This window comes from Etheostoma spectabile, chromosome 6 (assembly GCF_008692095.1).
Source record: "Etheostoma spectabile isolate EspeVRDwgs_2016 chromosome 6, UIUC_Espe_1.0, whole genome shotgun sequence".
Classification (NCBI taxonomy): domain Eukaryota; kingdom Metazoa; phylum Chordata; class Actinopteri; order Perciformes; family Percidae; genus Etheostoma; species Etheostoma spectabile.
Genome location: NC_045738.1, coordinates 29,635,262 through 29,657,372, shown reverse-complemented (window position 1 = coordinate 29,657,372; position 22,111 = coordinate 29,635,262). Strand labels below are relative to the sequence as shown.

Here is a 22,111-nt window from a genome sequence, read left to right as displayed (position 1 = left end):
CTCAGGTATAACATTAACTGTTCCCACAATACAGTAATGTGACCTATTTAAATTAACTGGATCCATGTTTAAATGTAATTTGCTCTTACCAGTGTAACGCCGTTTCTACTTTGACCACAACAATCCCACCAATAGTTCTCAAAACTTCCCAAAACTTTCAAACCAGCTTTAAATGTGACATCTTTTCTTTTTAAGTGCTGTGCGGTGGATCCAATCCATGCCGTTGTAAAGAATAGTTCCTGTGGATTTAGAAAATTAACTGATACATATTTAAAGAAATATTAAAGTTTCCCCCCTCCAACCCACTTCCAAAGGGAAACACTGTAGTCGGTATTATTTCAGCAGATTAATTCAATCCTCTCACCACATTAACAAGTAAACTACAATTCCTATATGATTACAGTAATTTTCCACAGCAAAATTCCTCTCTCAACCATTCTCGTACTACAACAATCAAACAACAAAAAGCTAATAATGTTGTTATTGTTAAACATATGAGTATCAATAGCAGCTCCCAAGTGTCTTCTTCTTTTACAAATCGGTCAAATGGAGTCCAGATTTTCTCATGCACCCCCAAATTTGCTTCTCAACATATATAAATATGTCAGTCAAACATTCTGCCATAGTTTGGGTCCAAGCACCAATTGAAGGTGCCTTTCTTCCAAATGAGAGCTACAGTCCTTTTTGCCTGTAGTACAGCAAAATCAATACATTTATATTTTTTGAGTTTCCGATTCAGATTTGTTGGATACAGGTACAGCAAATTCATCTTAGGGTCAAGTGGAATGTACAGACAATATGAACATAGTTGTATTAATCACCTCGCTCCAGAATGTTTTAATTTTGTCACACTCCCAGTCACTGTGCAGACATGTTCCTTTAGCCTCATTGCATTTAAAACAACGTATATTAGTGTTGTGTTTATTCAATTCAACAGGAGTTGTGTATGTCTACATCAGCCAGTTTTATCGGACTAGCTTTAAATTAGAGTTTGTGTAATGACAGTGATACTATATGATTTTAACAAACCTGTTGGGTGTATCAGAATTTGATAAAGGTCAACAAGTAAGTTGATCAGTTCTGGGAAAATTATAAAGAAAAAGATCACAAACTCCTCATGAAAACTTTACTTTTTCATGAAACTTTGACCTTAGTTCACCAAAGCAGAGTTGTTCCATGTGAGAGTCGACTCTGAGCAGACCTTTACTTGTCCGACGGTGATTAGTCTATCTGACCTGACCTCCCAGGGCTGGATGTGATATCATTAGCACCCAACTAAGCTGTAATTAATAAACCCTGTTCTACTTTATTAGGACTGTCAGCAACAAGGCACGGAGCAATTAGTACCAGCATGCCACTTCCATTAATTACCACAAGTGCAGAACATTTAGGAAGCCATCAAAGGTCAGACTTATTATGGAGGACAATATTAAGTGTCAGCTCCATTGTCTCATGCGTATTGTTGGTGCTCAAAATGAATGAAACCTGACAGGACAACCACTGATATTAAACTATTTTCACAAAGACTAGAGTAAACAGGGCACCAGTAGTAAAAAAGGTCAGAGGTGGCCAAAGGCGACAATAAATAGGGTCAAAGCATATTGTTTTCGCAAATCTAGATTAAAGAACACGGTGTGTGAAAAAAGTTTACAACAGGGAGAAACAGGAGGATGCAGACACTAATGCTGCTACTTCACTACAAAGTAAGAGGCAAAGGTTGTAGTTAGTAGCAGGTATTAACCAATGGTAGCAGTAAAGCAAGGTTTCTGAGCATATTTCAAGATGTGATGCAAAAATATTGAAGTCTCTAGCCCAATTTTGATCAATTAAAACAATTAAAACAAGAACATTTCCAGGATAATGCCTGACATCCGGCACATGGTTCTATGCCAGATGCTGCCAAACATTTTTCCCTCTGGATATTTTTTACATTGTCAGGCTGCAGTGCACTTCTCACCCTGGGACATTTTTTTGAAACAGAAGCCTGCTTTGACAGGCAGGCTCCGACTCCCACAGGTCTAATGGACTCTCAGTTGTTTTTGTCCTGCTGAGAGGGTCGCTCATTTAGCGTACACACTGACAGGGTCATTCCTGCGTTTCCTCGCCTTCAACCACCGTGGTGAACAGGGGATTGTCACTGCATTGACATCTCTGAGTCTCAGGAGACACATTCTTGGCCTCTAGATGCAGTTTGACTGATGAAGCCAGAGATGCACAACATTCCGTGGCATTAATAACCTACGAGATAAACTGCTGCAACAACTGAAATGATCTGGATTTTACAGCTTCACAATAAGAATCAGATTCAGAAAAGGGTTAATTGCCACAATGCCTTACAGTTATGTGGAATTTGCCTCGGTGAATGGTGCATACATAAATAAACAAACAAAAACTAATTTGATAAATCCCATTCCACAGTGAATGGAATAGGATAATCTGAGTTGTCTGGGTGATTTATGGGTTGCTGACCTGCTTTGAACATGGATCAGAGTTACATACAGCCATTTGGGTTGAGCATGGTCACTTCAAACAATTGGGGTAGAATCGATTGGTTCAATGACGAGTGAGTCCCTGAGCTGGGGTCAGAGGTAAAGGGTCAGCAAGACAGCCAGGGAGAAGCTGGGATCAGTGCTGGTTCAGAGTGCTCAACTCTCCCAAAAATGTATATCAAGAGAATTTAGAACATCACGGGACATGAAAACTATCCATCATAACCAAATCACATCCACAATTGTACTACACACGCACATTTATATACTAGAGTCTCAAGTTTCTAAATAGTATGTGTGCCACAAGGATCTGTTCTGGGTCCAGTTTTTTTTTCAATTTACATGCTTCCAATGAGTCACAACAAAAACAGGTGTCCACTAACTGTTACTTTCTTTGTGTTGGGGTTCTAAACTTCAGTGGATTTATGAGGACTACTGCAGCCGCACCAGGGCTCCTTGCAACGCTTAGTGCCGGCCATGGTGATTGTGATTGGTTTAAGAAATGCCATTATCCCAGAAAACGTTTTTCAATTCAAGACTAGTCTACACTGTGCACCTAAAGCACTCGAACCCCTCGGTTATTTAGCTCCCTATGTCACACATTCTGCTTAAAACGTAGCAGTCACATTTGAAACACTTTGAAAAGTTTTTGAAAAACGTTTATTTGTTCCAGAGTTGATTACTGAAACTCCTTGTATTCCTGCCTCACTCAGAAGCAACTATCACAGCTACAGCTGGTTCAGAATTCTGCTTCCTCTAGATTTAAGAATCAATTTTAAAATTGGATTACTTACTTGTAAAGCACAACTTGGACTGGCTCCAGAGTATATAATGGATCCCTTAACACCCAAATGAGCCTAAACGCAATCTGAGATCATCTAGTCAGGTACTTCTTGCTGTTGCCATGTCCAATTTTGTGACTAGAGGTGATCAGGCTCGTCGAGCTTCCACACTGTGGAATGCACTTCCTGTTGAGATTCGAACATCTACATCTGTATCTGTACGTAATATGCAACTTGTGTGTGCACTTATTTATACACATTCATGTTTACAAATGTGTTTATATTGTCTTGTATAACTATTTTTATTCTATACGTGCTGCTCTGTTTTAATGGTGATTCATTATTGCCTCATTATCTGTTGGTATTGTCTTTGGTTGGTATAGCACTTTGTAACATCTATTTTGAAAAGTGCTATGTGAATAAATGTATTCACTCGTTTTACATACTGTTGAGTGAAGTCCTCTGTCATTACCCTGGAATAAATTCTCTGAGATATTTCAAGCTGCTCTGAATATTAAATATTGAATATACTGACTAATGTATATTTTATATAAATAATGGATTTGTAGAATAAATGGTGCAGCCACTACGAATGACAGAGATTGACATGCATTTGAGAATATGTCATTGAAATGGATATGTATCGGAATATGTACCATGGTATGGACATGAATCAGAGTATGAATTATTGGAAGTGACACAAATTTAACACTCTGTGTTTACTGGTTGTGTAAATAGGCCGTATTAATATTATGAAGAGATAAGATGTTCAGTGTTGGGTTTTCAGCTTGTTCAGCTGAATTATTGTAGATGTAAAAAGAAAAATACAGTGCATAAGGGTCAAAGGTTGGATATCCAAGTGAGGCCCACAGACATTAAATGTTCCCAGTAGACACACAATCAGGGTTCATCTTTGCAAACAGTACTTTTTTTATATCTATTTATCTAAAGTCCCAAATGAAATGGTAATTCTGTTATATTTGCTTAATAAAAATATCATTGATGCTTTTATAAAGTTGCCTTTTTGTAACTGAAATGACTGAAATGACTGAAATATTTCAAACCCAAACCTTCATGTATACATATGAATATTTAGAACATTTTTCCAAACTATCCCTAGGGTTGTAGGCCAATGTTATCTTCATCCCAATTTGTTTAGAACCTGATACAGTACATTAGACTAGATTACATCGGTTTAAGTGTAATTCGAAACCAAGATGGCACATACATATATAAATATTTACATATATATTTATTTATATATGAAAGCATCTTTGCGTGTGCAGTAATCAAGACTTTGACATGACAGATTCATTTTAAACACCTGAAACAAACCAATGCAACAAAGTATGTGTATCACGATCTGTGGGGGGAGTTTGTGGACTGGTTTGGAGCAGGTGCTTAAACATTGTACAAACACTACAAAGTTTAAAAAGTTGTATAAAACACTTTAATAAAAGGATAGGAAGATAAAGAGAGATGTGAAGGTGGGTGATTATACTGATTGCAATGGGGTGGGTGATTGGGGTACTGTAAAACATCTTTGGTAGGTGTTTAAAATGATGTACTATTTTATATTTTTCTTATCTTGCAATAAATATATTATATAAAACATATGATATGTACAAATACAAAATATACAATATATCTTTTCAAACAAAATTAACATATTATTTGTAACACTTTATTTTTCCTATTGGTGTTTTGCTACACACTTATTGTGTTTTTATATGCTATTTTTTTTTGTTTTAAATGAAAAAAGAAAGAAAGAAAGAAAGAACAGATGTGTTTGGCAAATAATATTGACAGTGTTGGAGTGATGGCGGCGAGTGTGCAGCACATTGAATGAAATGGTTGCCTAAGCCATTTGTTGATCTATCGTCCTCAGCCTCATGCGTTGCCATGGAAACTCTGTGTGCTGTGGTATCACTAGCTGTCTGGTCAACTGACACAGCGAAAGAAAAAGCAGGCCGGTACGCCACACATACATTCAATGGCATTCAATATGGCAGCGTGTGCATTGAAACCCAGTGTGCCACTGTCAACAACAACAACAAACAGTGTTTGTGAGAAGACCCTGGCAGTGACACTTGAACACGGAGAGGAGGAAACAGATGGACATTAAGGTGTAATGGAGGGCTTTTGGTAAGATAATGTACACAAAACAATATACAATGTAACATCCTGGCCCCAGATGGAGAGTCCAGCAGGAAGTCAGAGGAAACCATTGGTAATTTTCAGGGTCTACTATACAAAATATTGGCTAAACAAAGGAAAAAACACAATTTAAGTTTTTTTGCATAAAGCAATGCAGCTTTAATCTACATGTATTTTGTACTGTAACTTCGGGTTTGGGGGCGTTCTCCTTTTTTGAGAAATTAGAATTTTGAACGTGAAACACTTCATTTTCTGCATTCTGGTGATTTTTCTTCAACAATTTGTGCTTTTTATGTATCGATTTATGGTGCAAATGTCTTTATTTAAGTAAAGGTTTTTGGGGGTGGGTTGCGCCAGTCAGTTTTGATTATTGGGGGGGGTCTGTAAATTACTTTTATGACTGTATACTTGCATACAATAATCCAACTGGCTGTATTTTTAAAACATTTGTAGCACCTTAATGAATAAAGTTGTGATAAATGTGAATGCTGAGCCTGGATGAGCTCATTCTTCACATTATCATAGTCGTCATGGAAACATTAATTGGTCATGTGACAAGGGCTGGGAAATTTGGCAAAACAGTCAGCCAAGTGACAGTACTCTGATCCGATGGAAATTATAATTGTCACATTGATGGCACTCTAGTCCAATAGATTGGGAGAGTGTCACCATGGGGGGAGGTAATCATATTTCGGGGGGGGGGGCTACGTAGCTACGTACATAGGTACGTTGAGACACGGACCTTACGCCATAGCCTGATGTGCACATCTCGGAAAATCTAACCACATGTTGCAGAGATGCACGTTGCTCGGCCGTGGCTTGGTAGCGTTGCATTTCCCTTTACGCATTTTCTGGTTCTCCTTCTCTGTAAACAACATGAAATCAAGGAGAGGGTTACTTTTTCCTGCTACAGATTTCCCACCGGGGTCAGAAAGCACAGGGGAGACACTTTGTCTCTCTCACTATGACTCTAGAGTCGCTACTCACTCCAAAGATAATCACCCTCAATCTCTCACTCGCTCTACCACACACTCCCCACGCACACACACATGCCGGCCCTGCTATTCTGGACACACACACCAACGCCCAAGGATAAACTTCCGGCAGTGGGGGTTCTACATTGAATTACACCCACAGGGTAAGACCCTCCTTTATCACACAAATGTAAAACACTAATTATTACACTATTGCACTAAGAGTAGAAACACTAACCAAAACTAAAACCTGACCTTTCTGGCCTTCCTTGATGCAATGTCATCAATGATATTTTGGTATGAAATCTGCTCATCTATTGAGTGATTAATACAGACAAAAAGGCCAGTGCCCTCAGCTATGACTTGATCAACTTTAGTTTTGAAAAGCTTCTCTCTGCCCAAGCCACAGTGACTGTCAGAGTAAGTGCAATCCTGAGAGCAGTCCAAAAGTAGATCTCTGATGGATCCTTATCATGCATAAAAGTGATAAGCTCACGGAGGCTCATGGTCTCCTGTTGCCCCCCTTGTTCGGATCGTTTCATTTGGGGGACCAAACATAGGCTCTCCTTTATGTTTTCCTTGGTGGGTGTTCACGGGTGGAGGCCCTTTAAAAAAAAAGATTGCATTTCAGACGGCTGACACAAACACACACGCCTATCAACAATAATAAAGTTGTAAAGTAGGCTATCTTTCAACTCAGGATAGGACTGGAGATGAAAAGTTTAACTGACACATGATCACCGCAATCAGCTTTGTGGGTGCTCAGTATTAGCGGTGCCCCGCAACAGTTGGTTGGACCAGCTTTAAAGATCTCTTTTTAGATTATTTCCTTCTAAATGTATAAATAGGTACATCAAATTGTTATTTGGATGGATTATAAAACTACCATGAATTACACATGGTTATACTTTAGCACACTTCACACACATTGTTCTTTCTGGGTCGTGCACCTTGACCCATGTTTTTTTTTAAATGATGCTCATTGGCTTATTTCGTTTAATTTGTTTTTAACTAAAATCAAAAATAGATAGGGATAAAGATTTTTTTCTATGTAGCACAAACTGCATTACACTAAACCATATTATACGTCTCTTTAATACTCAACAGGGATAGAGTGGAGAAAAGGGAAAATTGGCAATTTTATGGTGTTCATCTGGTAAATAGTGTAAACTGATGTAGCTTATTTGAAAGGAGGGCTTGCAAGGGGGAAACAGAATGAAAGTGCTTTTATCACTACTGCAGGACTGCTTAAGAACTCTTTAGACGAGCTAATTATGACAATTAGCAGATACAGTTTACAGGTCAGACTGATAAAAGAACCTTGTGTAGATTCACACTTAAAAACCTGTCCTCTAATTTCCACTCTGCTGGGTCTCTGCTGATTCTTGCTTGTCCCAGAGGAATAGACTTTCTCCCACCCCCAACCCCCCCGCGGTCTGGGGGCCCCACGAGGCAGGCCGGTGGTCTTTGGCCAGTGTTTGTCAAAGGGCCCCAAGCCGTCCCGCACCGTGGCAAATATGGCGTGTGACTCATCAGACCCAACACGGGATTAGCTGGTAATGATCTGGCAAATGGTTTTGAAATAATAGTTGTCTGTCCCTGTGCTGCATCTACACAAAGAGAGGAAGAGATGGGTAGAGTGACACAAGATTGGGAGAAAAAGGGGTAAAATACGAGTGTAGGCAAGTGATTTCATGCTGTGTCAACAACAAAACATCTGTATATTTGTATGAACTGATTATTATGATTACAAGTTGGCAGTTGATATGAGTTTTTATTAAAAACTTGGGAATTAGTTATAACTATTATTGTTATGTTGGCAGCACAATCCAGAAAGAGTAGTTAAAACTCAAAATAATGTATGCAACTCATTTTTTAAGTTGGAATGAGCACTGTTGACAATGTAGGAAGCAATAAACATGACACTTTTAAATGCACCAGTGACATCACTGGCAAAGCATTTAGCTCCAATGTGTAAGATTAACTTTAGAAAATAGCCCTCTATGTTGGCAATTCAAACTCAGAGTTGGCTCACATGTGCTCATGTTGCCTTGTAATGGAATACAAGAAAACATCCATGAAGAGCATCAAAACCATAAAAGTGTTGCCGGCTATTGTATCAGTGTTGACCTTTGCTGCCATCTTCAGGAAGCTGCACAGAAGAACATGTTGCACTGCATTGTTGTTGTGGTTGCATGTAAACCCTCTGGATGTTGGGTGATTGTAGCAGCACAAAGACAGATCCAAGGAACAATAGAACCTTTAGAAAGTATGAATAATTAAGAAAGAGGCAAAAACAAAGATGGTTAGGCTCTCCCACAGGAGTGATGTCAAATCAAAGCAGATTTATTTGTCCCATACACAGTATATTCAATTCAATTTCAATTCAGTTTTATTTATATAGCACCAAATCACAACAACAGTTATTTCATTGCGCTTTTCGTAAAGAGCAGGTCTAGACCGTACTCTGTGATGTTATTTACAGAAACCCAACAAGAAACTGACAAATACAAAATGAATAGACCAGATGAGGCTACTATAGAACAGAATATTTTTTCTAAAATAAAACAATAAAACAATATATCAGTACATTTTAGAGAAAAACAAAACATGATATAATGACAGTGATACAGTTCTTGTTGAACTGATGCAGTCCTATACAAGTTGATCTCATGAAACCCTGTAAAACCACCCATCAGTCATGCTGGCCAACATGAGCACAACGCTGTTTTTTCTGAGTTTCTGGTTCAATTCCTGGCCCTGCAGTCCCATGTCGAAGCGTCCTTGGGCAAGACACTGAACCCCGAGTTGCCCCATCGGAGTGTGAATGTGTGTGAGTGTTTATCTGATGAGCAGGTGGCACATTTACATTTACACATTCAGGGTTTTGAAATGAGAATATCTGAAGCTGTTCTGCTGTCTTTAAAATGTCATTATGCCATGGAAAAATGAATGAATATAACTGTATGCATAACTTATTGTTTAGGGTCAGGGTACTGAATATAATACATTTTTGAAAGTCTTTGTCTATGTGACGCACAGAGGCTGCACTCCCTCTAACCGGCAAATAACCTGCTAATTTAGGAGTTCCATGATTGCATGAACCAAAAGGCCTTCCTCTTCAGCATGGCAGTTTCTCCACCTCTGGCATCCTCCACCGGCTCTCTGGTAGCAGCAGGTACTGCCAACCTTCTAAACAGCTGCCTGCCTCAGGAATGGAGTTTTTTTTAAATTCAAGATTCAGTACTTTACTGCCATGTACTCTATTTAATAAATCAGAAAAGGTTCTGGCGGTTCATTGCCCGGACTTTGTCACGTAATTAGAATCTGAAATTGTGAGTGTAGCTACAGTAATACAGAACATTTTCTGTTATTCAAAATTCCCTCACACGAAGCTGCTCAGTTATTAAACTTCTGAAATGAACTCTGATCTTTAATTCATTTAAAACTTTTTTTCAACGCTTTAAACACTTTGTTTGACTCTCGCTGATGCAAGTGCTGGTTAATAATATGCGGTTATGGTGTTGTTGTAGCACAGAGAAATGTCCCATAATGAAATTGGAAATGTAAATAAATGTAAATAAAACTGTGAATCATGTTCTGTGGACACTCTCTGTTAAAATATACGAACAGTCATGTAACTCTTAATAGAGAAATATTTCTTCGAGCAGGGGTGACTAACTCAATTTCACTGAGGACCACACTGGAAAATGAGAATCACATCCGGGGCAAAACACGTTTCATTTATTAACATGCTTTTATTCAAGAGAAAAGTCAAATGACTGTACTATTGCATGTCTTATAAAGTCTTCTTGCGTACAGTTTGGTCCACATAAAGTCCTTAAAAAAGTTAGCAAAAAATGTTTTATTAGCCATCATAGAAAAAAGCCCAAAAAAGGTTGAAAAAAGTGACAAAAACATCAAAAGAAGGGCCAAAAAAAAGCGACATTTATTGGGATCCTAAATTGACATGTAGGCCGGATCAAAGTCTGTGCGGGGCCGTATTTGGCCCGCAGGCCTTTGGTTTAACACGTGTCTTAGAATGTAGGTGCACATGGACCTTTATTTTGAAGTCGGAGAATCCTCTTAGCAGATTAGCCTTTCAAAAGCAAACCCTTCAGATGCCCCGATGAAAGTCTGAGGTAGGCCTACACTGCATTACACTGTAAACAGATACAACATAAAACTCTGTGCCATACCATGTTTTCACAATGTCAGAAGAAAACCAGAGAGATTCAGAAGAGGATGATGAAGATGATGATGATGATGATGATGATGATGATGATAACAGCGAGAGTGGATCAAGCAGAGGCCGAAATGGTTTATCTTTCACCAATGTATTCAACAGTTTGATTTCAGGTGGGTTATTTGCATTTTTTTTTTATGTCAGTTTGAATTGAAAGCATCATGGGGATTAATATTGTTAATAATGACTGTGCTCCAGGTAAGTGTCTCAACCAATGTTAAAAGCCAGCGTGCACTACTGGATCCTGGGGAGTGGCAAACCTGACTGTAATGCAGCCATTGTTAATGTTATTAAACATGTGCTATTCCTGCTCTAGCATTTCAAAATATGTGCGTACTAAGACAAGATAGAGGGGGAATCCATCCATCCTAATATGCACTTCATGGTTTCCTCTGTAAATCAGCATTTCTCGTAAACAATCTTTTTTTGTTTGATTTAAATTCAAACCTGATTTATTTGTAGTTTAAAGGGTACGACTTAAATTTGGTTAATGAGTTATCGTTATCTTCCGAAGATCTTCTTCCTTCCTTTGGTTTATTTCACAAAAAGAAAAGTTGATTGAAATCAAGAAAGAAAAAAATTAAACACCATGGTCATTTTATTTATTATTACCTTTATCATTACAAGTGTTATTTGTAAAAACATGTTATTTTTGAGTTTATAAAGGAACTTACATTACTTTCTTGTCCCGTGATGCCTTGGAAATACTGGCTTAATCTGCATTGCATTATTTGCCCTTTAAATACGTACTGTACATGGATAAACCTACCGTTGACATTCCTGAATACAATGAACGAGCAGTAGAGGGCAACAGAGGACCGTCGCAACTTGATGACGGCATTTGTTGACGTCGTCGTGAAATTGTGCGACAAACAACATTAGTGAGTGTAGTTACAGGGTGGCGGAACCAATTACTTAGCTAGATAGCGAGCAACTTATAAATTTATTAAGGAATTATTTATCACACGGCAAATGTGAACTGTATTGGAAATGTAATGTGACAATATATAATTTGCTGTTATTAGTTAGCATGTCTTCTTAGCCAAGCTTAGCTTAGCCTTTTAAGCTAAGCAGCATTACTCAACACACTTTTTAAGAGAAGTGTGGCACACCCAGTGACTGTTAAGGTCACAACAAGGGAGGGACTTGTACCTTTTACATCTAGCGGCCACTGTCACTAAGTTACAAAACTGTCGTGCATGTGTGTTATGTGGTGAACTACCGTTGGTTAAATAGGTTTTCTGCGAAACTGGGGCTGCCTCCGAAGCGTTCCCAACATGTTGAACGTCCCCAGCCAGTCGTTCCCTGCGCCGGGTTCCCAGCAGCGGGTCGCTCCGTCCGGCCAGTCCGGCAGGAACAAGGTAACACCACACAACAGATAAAGAAATCACTTCCCCATTCTATAGAAAATATACATAAAACCTTTTCTAAACTTTGACAGTGTAACGCTGTTTTGGAGTGACAAAAGTAGCCTACATTCCCTATAATAATAATAATGAACACGTATAGGAGCTAGCTAACGTTAAATCCTACATAACCTACATATAGTATATGATATATATATATAGATATATAGATATATATATATAACAGTAAAGCATGTGTTCCTTTTGTCGAGTTGCAGTTGCTCACAGTCAGATTCAAGGTGAAATAAGAGTAAGAGCTTGTCAGTAAGTGTATACAGTAAGTATACACTTACATAGTTACAAGTGAGATTAGGTTAAAAAGATTATTTTTCTAAAACAATGGATTGTACAAATTTTATTGTAGTGCAATGATATAATACAGTGTCAACAGACATACATTATTGCACCAAGTAAGTATTGTACATAATTGTCCAATATTAAGATGTGATGTGGAAGTGCGTGCTGTGAGTCCAATTTTGACACTCTAAGTGTATATCACTTGGAGGGAGGAGTTGCATACTTTAATGGCCACAGGCAGGAAGGACCTCCTGTGGTGCATCATGGGTGTCTGAGTCTGACGCTGAAGGTGCTCCTCAGACCAGTGTGTTGTGGAGTGGTTTAACCCAGTGTATTGCAAGCATGGTGACTCACTGGGCCCAAATTGTCCCCCCCACCGGGCCTAAGTCACTGGGATTTATGTACATTTTGGGGGTAGCACAGTGGATATGACACATGCCTTTGGTGTGGGGGTTCTGGGTTTGATTCCCACTGCGATACATCAGCCAATGTATCCCTGAGCAAGACACTTAGTTGCTCCAGAGGTGTGCAACCTCTGATATACCGCACATAGCAATTGTATGTCACTTTGGATACAAGCGTCAGCTAAATTACATGTAATGAATTATTTTGCAATGTGTTTTTTAAAACATATTAGCTTATAGCACTATCCTAATGCAAGGCCCTATGTCTTATAGCTTTTTTAACTTCTCAATTTTGCAATACCGACCACTGGGCCTAACAACTTTTCTGGGGAAAACCCTGTAGGAGGAGTTGTCCAGGATGGAATGTGTTTTGGACAGCATCCTCCTCATTTTAAGATGAGACGTCCTTTCCTCTGATGCTTCACATTAATTTGTCAGCTGTATGGGGCGGAGTTAGAGTAGCTTCTGGGAATCCTCGCTGATAGTTCCTCGAAGATCCCTCCACGATGCTCACTCCTCGGGGTAGAAAAAAGATCTTTGAGACAGCCTTAACGGAGGAGGGACAGAACCATTTCCGGGTCAGCCAAGGACCGAGAAGCTATCAAATAAGGGACATGAGATGCAGCCCCTGTCTTTAAGGAGTCCAGCTCCACCCAAACAACATCACTGGCCTTGTGGATCAGTTTGTTGAGTCTGTTGATGTCTGCCAGTTGTATGTTATTAAAATTGTGTCAACGCACAGGCTCAACGTGATGATGCTGTGTCTTAAATTGGGTCTTAACATGCCTTCACATATCTCCAGAAGAGAATAATACAAGGTTATCTTCTTTTACTTGACTCTGCCCTTGCCTATTTAACGCTAGGTGGCCTTGAAGCCTGGCCACAGTCTAATGGACTGGATTCGGTTTTCCAAGAGTGGAAAAGATCTGACAGGGCTCAGAGGGCGCCTGATTGAAGTTACCCAGGAAGAGCTGCAGAAACACAACACAAGGGATGACTGCTGGACCTGCATACGAGGTGAGCCTGCATGGTAGTCTGACATGGGACAGGGGTGGATAAGTTAACCTGCATGGTGGCTGTTTGGGCTGGGACAATATGCTTTTATCAATTGTTGATCAATTTTAGGAAAAACAGGCATTCCTTGAAGTTGAATCATGGCGGAAGATGGAGATTACAGCGCTCAGGACATTTATCTAAGGCTGCCAACTCGTCACGTGGGTCTGGTTTCTCTGGAAATTCAAAGCCAGACTGCCAAGGCGGCTTGTTCAAAATACAATCTCATATTTTACTAAAATAGTTCACCGAAACGTGTTTCTGATAACATTTTAAGCGAGAAGTAGGCCTAGCTGTTGATTAATTTGTCTTCATTTCAGATCAACAAAGGTCAGTTTAAAAGATTTTTGTCGGATTTTGAGACTCTAGTCACGCTCATCCCGCTTGTCATTTCCAGGTTAGCACTCCACCAATCAGATTGGTCATTTGAGTCCGACTGCCGGCAGTGCCCGCCTTCTGATCAAGCATGTCAGGTCGGCCAAAATAAAGGCCAACGGACGACGGCACGGAATACACCAAAGAAACTCGAGTCACCAACCTTTCCAGACTGTCTGACGGCCAATTACCAAATGCCAAAGGACAGTTTATTAAAAATAGTTATTGTGTCTGCAGAACGTGCAGGAAAAAAGTTGCTGCTAAAGGCCTTGAACACACTTTTAAAAATACTGTGATAACACCAAAAAACGTGATAATTTTGGTCACTATAACCGTGAGGCTAAATTTTCATACCGTAAGATCCCCACACACTGTAGGGTTTGCAAAAATAGCCTTTTTTTACAATTGCAATATGCATTATACCTTTTAAATTTGATCTTTGTCAGGGTCATTGTCAGCAGTGGCTATGCTGACAAACTACTGCTGGTATTAAACATAATGGCATCGTTTGACATAAGCGTGTGTGCTGTCATCATTTCTGTCAGCAGAGGACACTGGAATGTGATAGTACATAAAGCTCTTTTCCTCTGGATCCTTCCAGGTATGGTTTACAACGTGACCCCCTACATGGACTACCACCCTGGTGGGGAAGCGGAGCTGATGAAGGCCGCTGGGATAGATGGCACTGAGCTGTTTGACCAGGTAGGGAAGGGGATGGAGAAAGAGCACCATCGTTTTCATGGTACTTTATAAACGTAAAGGTACAAATGATAAAGGTGCAGTACTGAATTTTCCAACTTCAACTTTTAACTTGTATTATCCCAAAGGAAGTTTAAACTGCAACAGGCATCATATCTAGGTCTTAAATTTCAAAATCAAAATTTTAGGCCTCAAAAAGTCTTTAATTTTCTGAAGTTTTGTTTTCTAAGTCTTAAATAATTTGAAACAGGTTTTCCTTTTCCTATGTTAATGCAACGCTACCTCTTATGCTCTTTTTGAATTCCGTAGTGTTGTAGTTCTTTCTTTTGTAGTTCTTTTTCTTATAATGCTGACAATCAGCTTTCAAGTGATTGGTGCGAGTCTCTTTTATATGATACCATGGACATAAAACAGATTTTGTTCTTCAGCTATGGGGAAATGCAAGTTTAGTGATACTTGGCTTAAAAAATAGGATAAAGGGCTTACATTTCATTCATATGGGTATTAAAAAGTCTTAAATTTGACTCAGTGAAACCTGCAGAAACCCTGATATCACATCAAGGACTATGACAAACATAAAAATAGAGAGAGAAACATTACACAACACAAATGAAAACCAGGTAGCCCGCCACACTGAGCCTGCAGCTAAGAAACAAGATACTAAACATTAGAAAACAGCTCAGGAAATAAATACATGTTAACGGTTAACTACCGTTTCTTTCAACCTGGGCCCTATTTTCCTATTTGTATGTGTCTAACTGACTGATGGGAACAACAAATGTAAGTTAATGGGGCAATTGTCCAGCTTATATTTACCTTCACTAAAGTGCTTGTTTTGCCGCTAACCAGCTCAGATTAATATTCTGTCTGACAACATTATGGAAAGGATTTCTACAGAGATAGACCTTTAAAACATCTTAAAGACCTTTCTGTTTAACCAGATATAGCTCTCAAGTTGCTAGCGCTAAACCCACCAGTCTCCATTTAAAAAAGCAATACATTTAGCGGGTATAGAGACTATTTAAACATATTTCCACATGTAAATCTATAAACTACAGTATGTTTTTATTTTATTAATTATTTCATTCATATGTGATGGTTGAAAAAGCAGAAAGACACTACGGAATCCAACGGCTTTTCATAGTTTTATTTTTCTCTCAACTTTGAATGAAGTGTATTTTACAATGCCGAAATGACTGTTTAATGACATGGAGTCTGGTGGGTTTAGCAAATGCAATTTTGCAGATGTTTTTATGTTTAAAAAATGATCTTGCTCTTCAATAGAAAGGTCAACCTTCTTAGATATCCTTTCCACAATGTTGTCAGAGACTTAGAATATCAATGTGAGCCTGTCAGTGGCAAAACAAGTACTTTTGTGAAGGAAAATACAAGTTTGACAATAGCCCTTTTAACTTACATTGTAGCTTGTTTTGCTGCTGCTGACTGCAGCAATCTTGCTTAATACTTTTTTACATTTTACATTTCAAATTGCTTTGCAGCGGAAAGTAAAAATTTAATGGAATAAATACATAAATGTTCAATCCAAGCTCTGGCTCTAGCTATCTAACACAGATACGCATAAAAGTAGCATTTAATGAAGTAAATTAAGTTTCTCAATGACTAGAGAAATAAAAGAAGCCCTGGCACAATATTACATTCACAATAAAGATATTTACTGTTTTTTTGCTTATTTTTAAAATTCTAGTCTGCTTTTCTTTGTCTTTTCATGTTTACCTTTTTTAAAAATACATATTGGCCATTTTAGTTTCAAGCTATAATTTTAATAAATAAGATACTATTCTTAGCTGTTAATAACTGGTCCCCCTCTTGCTCTTTGTAACTCATTGGGGCCAAACTAAAGAATACCACCCAAGCAGTGAGTAAAACAACAAAATATGAGCAGGAGTGAAAACAAGCCCCATGGCCCTGGGAGGACTGGGACATGTTTAGTTTGGGCAACCTTGTGAGCGCTGCAAGGTTTAATGCAGTTCTCTTAGCTGTTTAATCTGTTTATGAGTGACTTGATAGGGTTTACATGTGTTGCTGTGGTGACAATCATATGCTTTTTGCCTAGGTCCATCGTTGGGTGAACTATGAGTCCATGTTAAAAGAGTGCCTGGTGGGCAGGATGGCCACCAAGGTCCCCACAGTCAATAAAGGTACACACACACACACACACACACACACACACACACACACACACACACACACACACACACACACACACACTCTGTCACATTAGGGAGGACTCGGGTTGTTACTTAACCTGTTAACTGTAGGTTCTCTTTCTTTAACAAAACAAATGCATGGCCTGTATACATCAATTCAATTTTCAATTTAATTTTATTTATAGTATGAATTCATAACAAGAGTTATCTTGAGACACTTTACAGATAGAGTAGGTCTAGACCATACTCCATAATTTATACGGACCCAACAGTTCTAGTAGTTTCCTCCAGAGCAAGCAACAGTGCGACAGTGGCGAGTCTGCGCTGCGTTCCAGTTTTGTTCCGTGTTCCGTTCATACTACACTGGGAGCGTTTCAGAAGTGGAGTGTCTTGCCTGCCCGACTTGCAACTTATATTGTACTTTACAGAACATTCTCGTGTTTGTCTTTATCTCAATTTCAAACAATTGAGATAGCATATGTTTAGTGAATGTAATCAGTCTCTACTAGCACACAATTCAAAATAGAAATGGGGTTCATTTTTTGTTATAAGGTTATAATTCATGTTAAAAATCCACTATGGGATTATTCTTATCTTGGGAAAAGTGGTCATATCCAGAAAATAATTCTCAATTGAGTCACGAATACATGTTTATCACAGAAAATAAGGAAAGGCCGTTGATTCTCAGGTAGAAAAAATGTAACTTGTACCATTTTTCTTCTTCTAAAAATCTGAAATGGGTCAATTTGACCCGAATACCGTACAAGGGTTAAGCTAGTATCTACGTTCCACTTCAGGCACTCCTACGGTTAAACTCCATGCCTTCACTTTTTTGGCGGTGTTTTTATAAAAAAGATCTGTGATGAAATGGAAAAATTTGAAATGCAGCTGGATAGCAAAATAATAAAAGTAACTAAGGTTTTCTATACATTAAAAAATATTAGAGGCTGATCAATAAAGTGTGTGCCTTGATCACAGGCGTTTAAATAACCAAAGAGATCTAAATCAAAATGTACTTGTGTATGTGTTTGTTATAATATACTCTAATATAAGTATTGGCATCTACACCCAGTATCAATCCAACTGTATATTTACTTCTAAATTACTTACTTAAATTATCTTGGCTTGAAAAATAAATTCAATACATACAAATATTGTTAGTTGTAGACATAAACCATGACTGGTACAAAGCTGCGTTTTCACTATTGTCAAAAAGTGTAATGACCCTGTTAATGAATCCTGCGCAAGGCTAGTCACAAAAATGGTTTAAGCACATTGTTATCCCACATAATGTTTCTGCCTGAACTCTTCAGGTTACCTAAAGCTGTCCTTATTATCAGAAACAACATGAGTAAATTCCTAGGGCATGGCAGTGCTGATAGAATGCTTTTACTCCTAGTTCTAAAAGTAGTACCAGTCTTAACAACTAGATTTTCTGCCCTAAGCTCTCAAAAACGTGACTGGTAAAAGATTAAAAAAGAAAAGCAAAAACACAACTCAAGCAAGTGTCTGCAATAGGGTTTTCATATAGAATTAGAATGAGTGTAAACAGTGGCTGCCTGGACATCTATCTAAAGAATTATGGTATGTGCCTCTGTAGTGGTTGGCGTTCATTTCTGTTCTTCTCATCAGCTATCGCCCCTCCTACGCCACCGACTGGCCTCGCCCCACCTTTGTCAGTGGCTCCTCCCCAAGACAAAGACTCCCGGCCTCGGTATGAAAGGACATAGTACATCTAAAAACAATTATAATACAGACACGTTAAAGTTAAACTCATACTCAATGACATTATTATTATCTGCTGTCTGTTGTTTGTGTAGGTATGACTGGTTCCAGACTGATGTGACTGTTCACCTGGTCCTTTATGCTAAACGGAAGGTAATCCCTCATCTACCACACACACATTCCTGAGTAGAGCTGAACGATAGTGTGTTTTAGCATCGACATCGCAATGTGCGCATGCGCAATAGTGACATCGCCGGACGTTGCGATGTTGTCGCTAATACTTTTTTGCTGCTTGATAGAAAAGTAAACTTTCACCATTCTCCTTTTACATGATTATTACCGTCCAACCCTTCCCCTTTATGACAGGAAGCCGCGTGGGCAACGTATGTATGTGACGTTAGTCCGACGGGGTTTGTTGTTATGGGAAGTGAAAAGTACTGTAGGCAGCAGCTACCGCTGACACAGTGATACGTAGTTTTTGATGGGTAGTCAGTGAAGCTACAGTAGTCAGTGTTTTGTGTTTGCTGCAAAGACGAACTAAATCACCTCATTAACGCAACATAATCACAACGTCTCCCGGCCATTTCCCCCCTCAGCAAGCGGCTACCAGCCAGGCTAAAGCTAATATAGTTAGCCTAAAGAAACAAGGGGTCCGTCCGTCCGTCCCAACTAACGTTACGGTTCGCAGCTGTGACGCGACACCGGAAACGTAACATTAATCTACTACAGAAGTCTGTGTCTGGTCTAATCTGATGTAATTTACACTGTAACAAAATATTTCTTAGATACACAGAATTTGTTGCTAGTTTATTTTAATTTATCAAACAAACAACTGGCCCCGCTAGTCGACCACAACCTGTGATTAAGAGGAAGCAACATACAGTCATTGTCAAACACACTAGCCTGGATTGATAGTGTTATATGAATAAAATGGTGTCATGTCAGTCAACCAGCGTATTTCTACCTAATAGTAGTCACAGCGCTGACTTCCTCTGGTGTTTGCAAAACATTAACGTTTAACAAAGAATGGTTCACATTAGAAAAGCTCCTTTTTCATTTTTATCTTCTATGTAGATTTACTCCCCTACAAAATCACCGTGGTAGTCGAGAAGGATTTATTATTTCCGATTATTTAACGATTAGTTTTAACTAAAAATAAGTTCATTTAAATAACTAAAAGGGAAATTTCCATAAAGACAAACTAATACAACTACAGCAGAAAGGATGGAAGCTAATGGTTTTGAAAGGGACTGGCTGAGCCGGTGAGCTGCGTCTCCCTGATGATGCAACTCCAACCACCAGGCTGATGAAGGGAAGTGCATACGCAATGAGGGTTGAGTCACAACTGTGTGTTTGTCATTTTTTTGTTTCAAGACTGAGACCAAGCTAGGGCTGCACGGTTATGGTCAAAATGATAATCACGATTATTTTGATCAAAATTTTGATCGCGATTATTTTCATGATTATTTGTTGATTTTAGCCAAAACAAATTTTATTGTCACATAGGCTATTTATAACTGCGAGAGGGAGTGTGATGGACGCTACTCACAGGGAGACGGCTGACTCATTATGAACGGGTCCAGCACGGGTCGAACGGCGGATACACACGACGTGTGTATGAAACGTCTGTATCGTCACTGCGCTGCATTTTTATGAACTATGATATTCTGGCCATGGGTCACATCTCTGGCCCAGGTCCAGGCCCTTGTCCTGGTCCAGGTCCAGCAGGCTCCGTCTTACACGCTGTTACTTTACCAACTGAAGTGAGTTGCATTCAATAACTTCTTCTGTGTTCTTCGCCGTGGCGGCCGTGATAGCAGAGTTACCCGCGGAAACACTGGTACAAATACAGGGTTGCCCCTCATACTTAACAATATACAACTGTGTTAATGACAAATTAAAACTGTAGACAAATGTCAGAAGTGTGGACCGGCGTTGTGTGGCCGGGCGCGGAGTAAGAGGAGAGAGAGGAGAGATCCCACACAAGCACGGCTTTACAGACGAAATGGGTCACGTAACGCAAAATTAAACCATATCCATATAAACAGCTTTGCACCGGATGCGAGGACATTAGCACCGGTGCATCCTAGAGGAGCTAACAGCTAACAGACGCTATAGCACCGACTAGCACTGCTCACTGCTGTTGTCTGAAAAACAACAGACGGGACAAATGTTGGGTTTACTGGCAAACTGGTAAACCTTGATACCGACGTATAAGCGACTGCTATCTGTTGAGTTTTCCTCCCGTTACTCTGTCCTCTGGGACTGTCTACATCTTGAAGCTAAGATGCACGGGGTGCAGTGAACTACTCTGACTGGCTCATGAGCAGACAGTAGTAGCGGCAGATGGGCTTTGCAAAAAACCCGGAGCGTTCTATTAAATGACGCTTTAAAAAAAAAAATCGCTCGATCACGGAAATTTGATCGTGGGAAGTCAAAATCGTGATCGCGATTAAAATTCGATTAATTGTGCAGCCCTAGACCAAGCACAACAAAAGAACCTAGAAATCACTGTTCATGTGTGTGTGTGTCCTGCTGCACCCTCCATCTGCAGGCTAGACACCAGGATCCCTCTTGATCTTCACCTTTGTCCAACCATGTTGGGACAGCGTAAAGCTAGGTTTATGGTATCCGCGGTGTTCCTATCGGGAGGTGTGCACGCCATAAAATGACGTCACCACGGCTGTCGTTTCCAGCGCGAAGGCTCCGCGAGCTGTCGCGCTGTCAGTTCAACATGGTCGGCGGGGAAGAGCAGGTTTGCCTCTACAAACGTGTGATTCTCTATGAATAGGGAGTCAAACAGCCTTATATATGTGGTCAGAGAGATACACCACACTGGGAGAAGAAAAAAACATTTTGAGTGTGGAAAAACATGAGAGATTGTGTTGTCAAAGCTAAAAAAAAAACGGCTTCATGATAAGAGCTAATAGTTTTAGAGGCAGACAGTCTTTGGAGGAAAGACAAGAGTTGTGTTAATGATCAGAGTAGATAAATATAAGGTGTTTCGCGGTACATGTTTAACATGGATGTGTTTACTACTGTTGCCAGGCAGCTTGCTTTCCTTAACTTCCAGTCTCTTCTTCTGTACTACATCTTGCTTATTTACAGATGATCTTGTTTGTACGCCCTCTGGTGTTTTGGAGAGTACTGCAATGAACCATGTGCTGAGCATAAACGTCTTTGTGCATGCTTGTAGCGTGTGCGCTTTCTACGGCGGTCCGTGCACGATGTCACCCTTGGTACACTCAGTATACCAGATGCTTTAGTTGATGATGATAAGGTAGCCTTTCTCTTTCTATTCATCAACCATCATTTTTAGATGAAAGCTTTAAAGGC

General features: G+C 39.4%; 1 protein-coding gene and 1 long non-coding RNA gene across 3 annotated transcripts in view; both read left to right on the top strand.

Moving 5' to 3' along the window:
• LOC116691164 (uncharacterized) overlaps positions 1 to 22,111 on the top strand; it is a 631,246-nt gene that overhangs the window by 392,628 nt on the left and 216,507 nt on the right. The window lies entirely within an intron of this gene.
• LOC116691152 (cytochrome b5 reductase 4) overlaps positions 10,506 to 22,111 on the top strand; it is a 28,072-nt gene continuing 16,466 nt past the window's right edge. The window contains exons 1-7 of one of the 2 annotated variants that reach the window (XM_032518526.1): positions 10,506 to 10,761; positions 11,885 to 12,009; positions 13,619 to 13,772; positions 14,785 to 14,885; positions 16,957 to 17,041; positions 18,683 to 18,764; positions 18,871 to 18,928. In XM_032518526.1, the coding sequence (XP_032374417.1) occupies positions 10,614 to 10,761; positions 11,885 to 12,009; positions 13,619 to 13,772; positions 14,785 to 14,885; positions 16,957 to 17,041; positions 18,683 to 18,764; positions 18,871 to 18,928 (753 nt within the window). In that variant the 5' untranslated portion in view covers positions 10,506 to 10,613. The remainder of the gene's footprint in view (positions 10,762 to 11,884; positions 12,010 to 13,618; positions 13,773 to 14,784; positions 14,886 to 16,956; positions 17,042 to 18,682; positions 18,765 to 18,870; positions 18,929 to 22,111) is intronic. The other variant, XM_032518527.1, reaches the window with a different exon arrangement.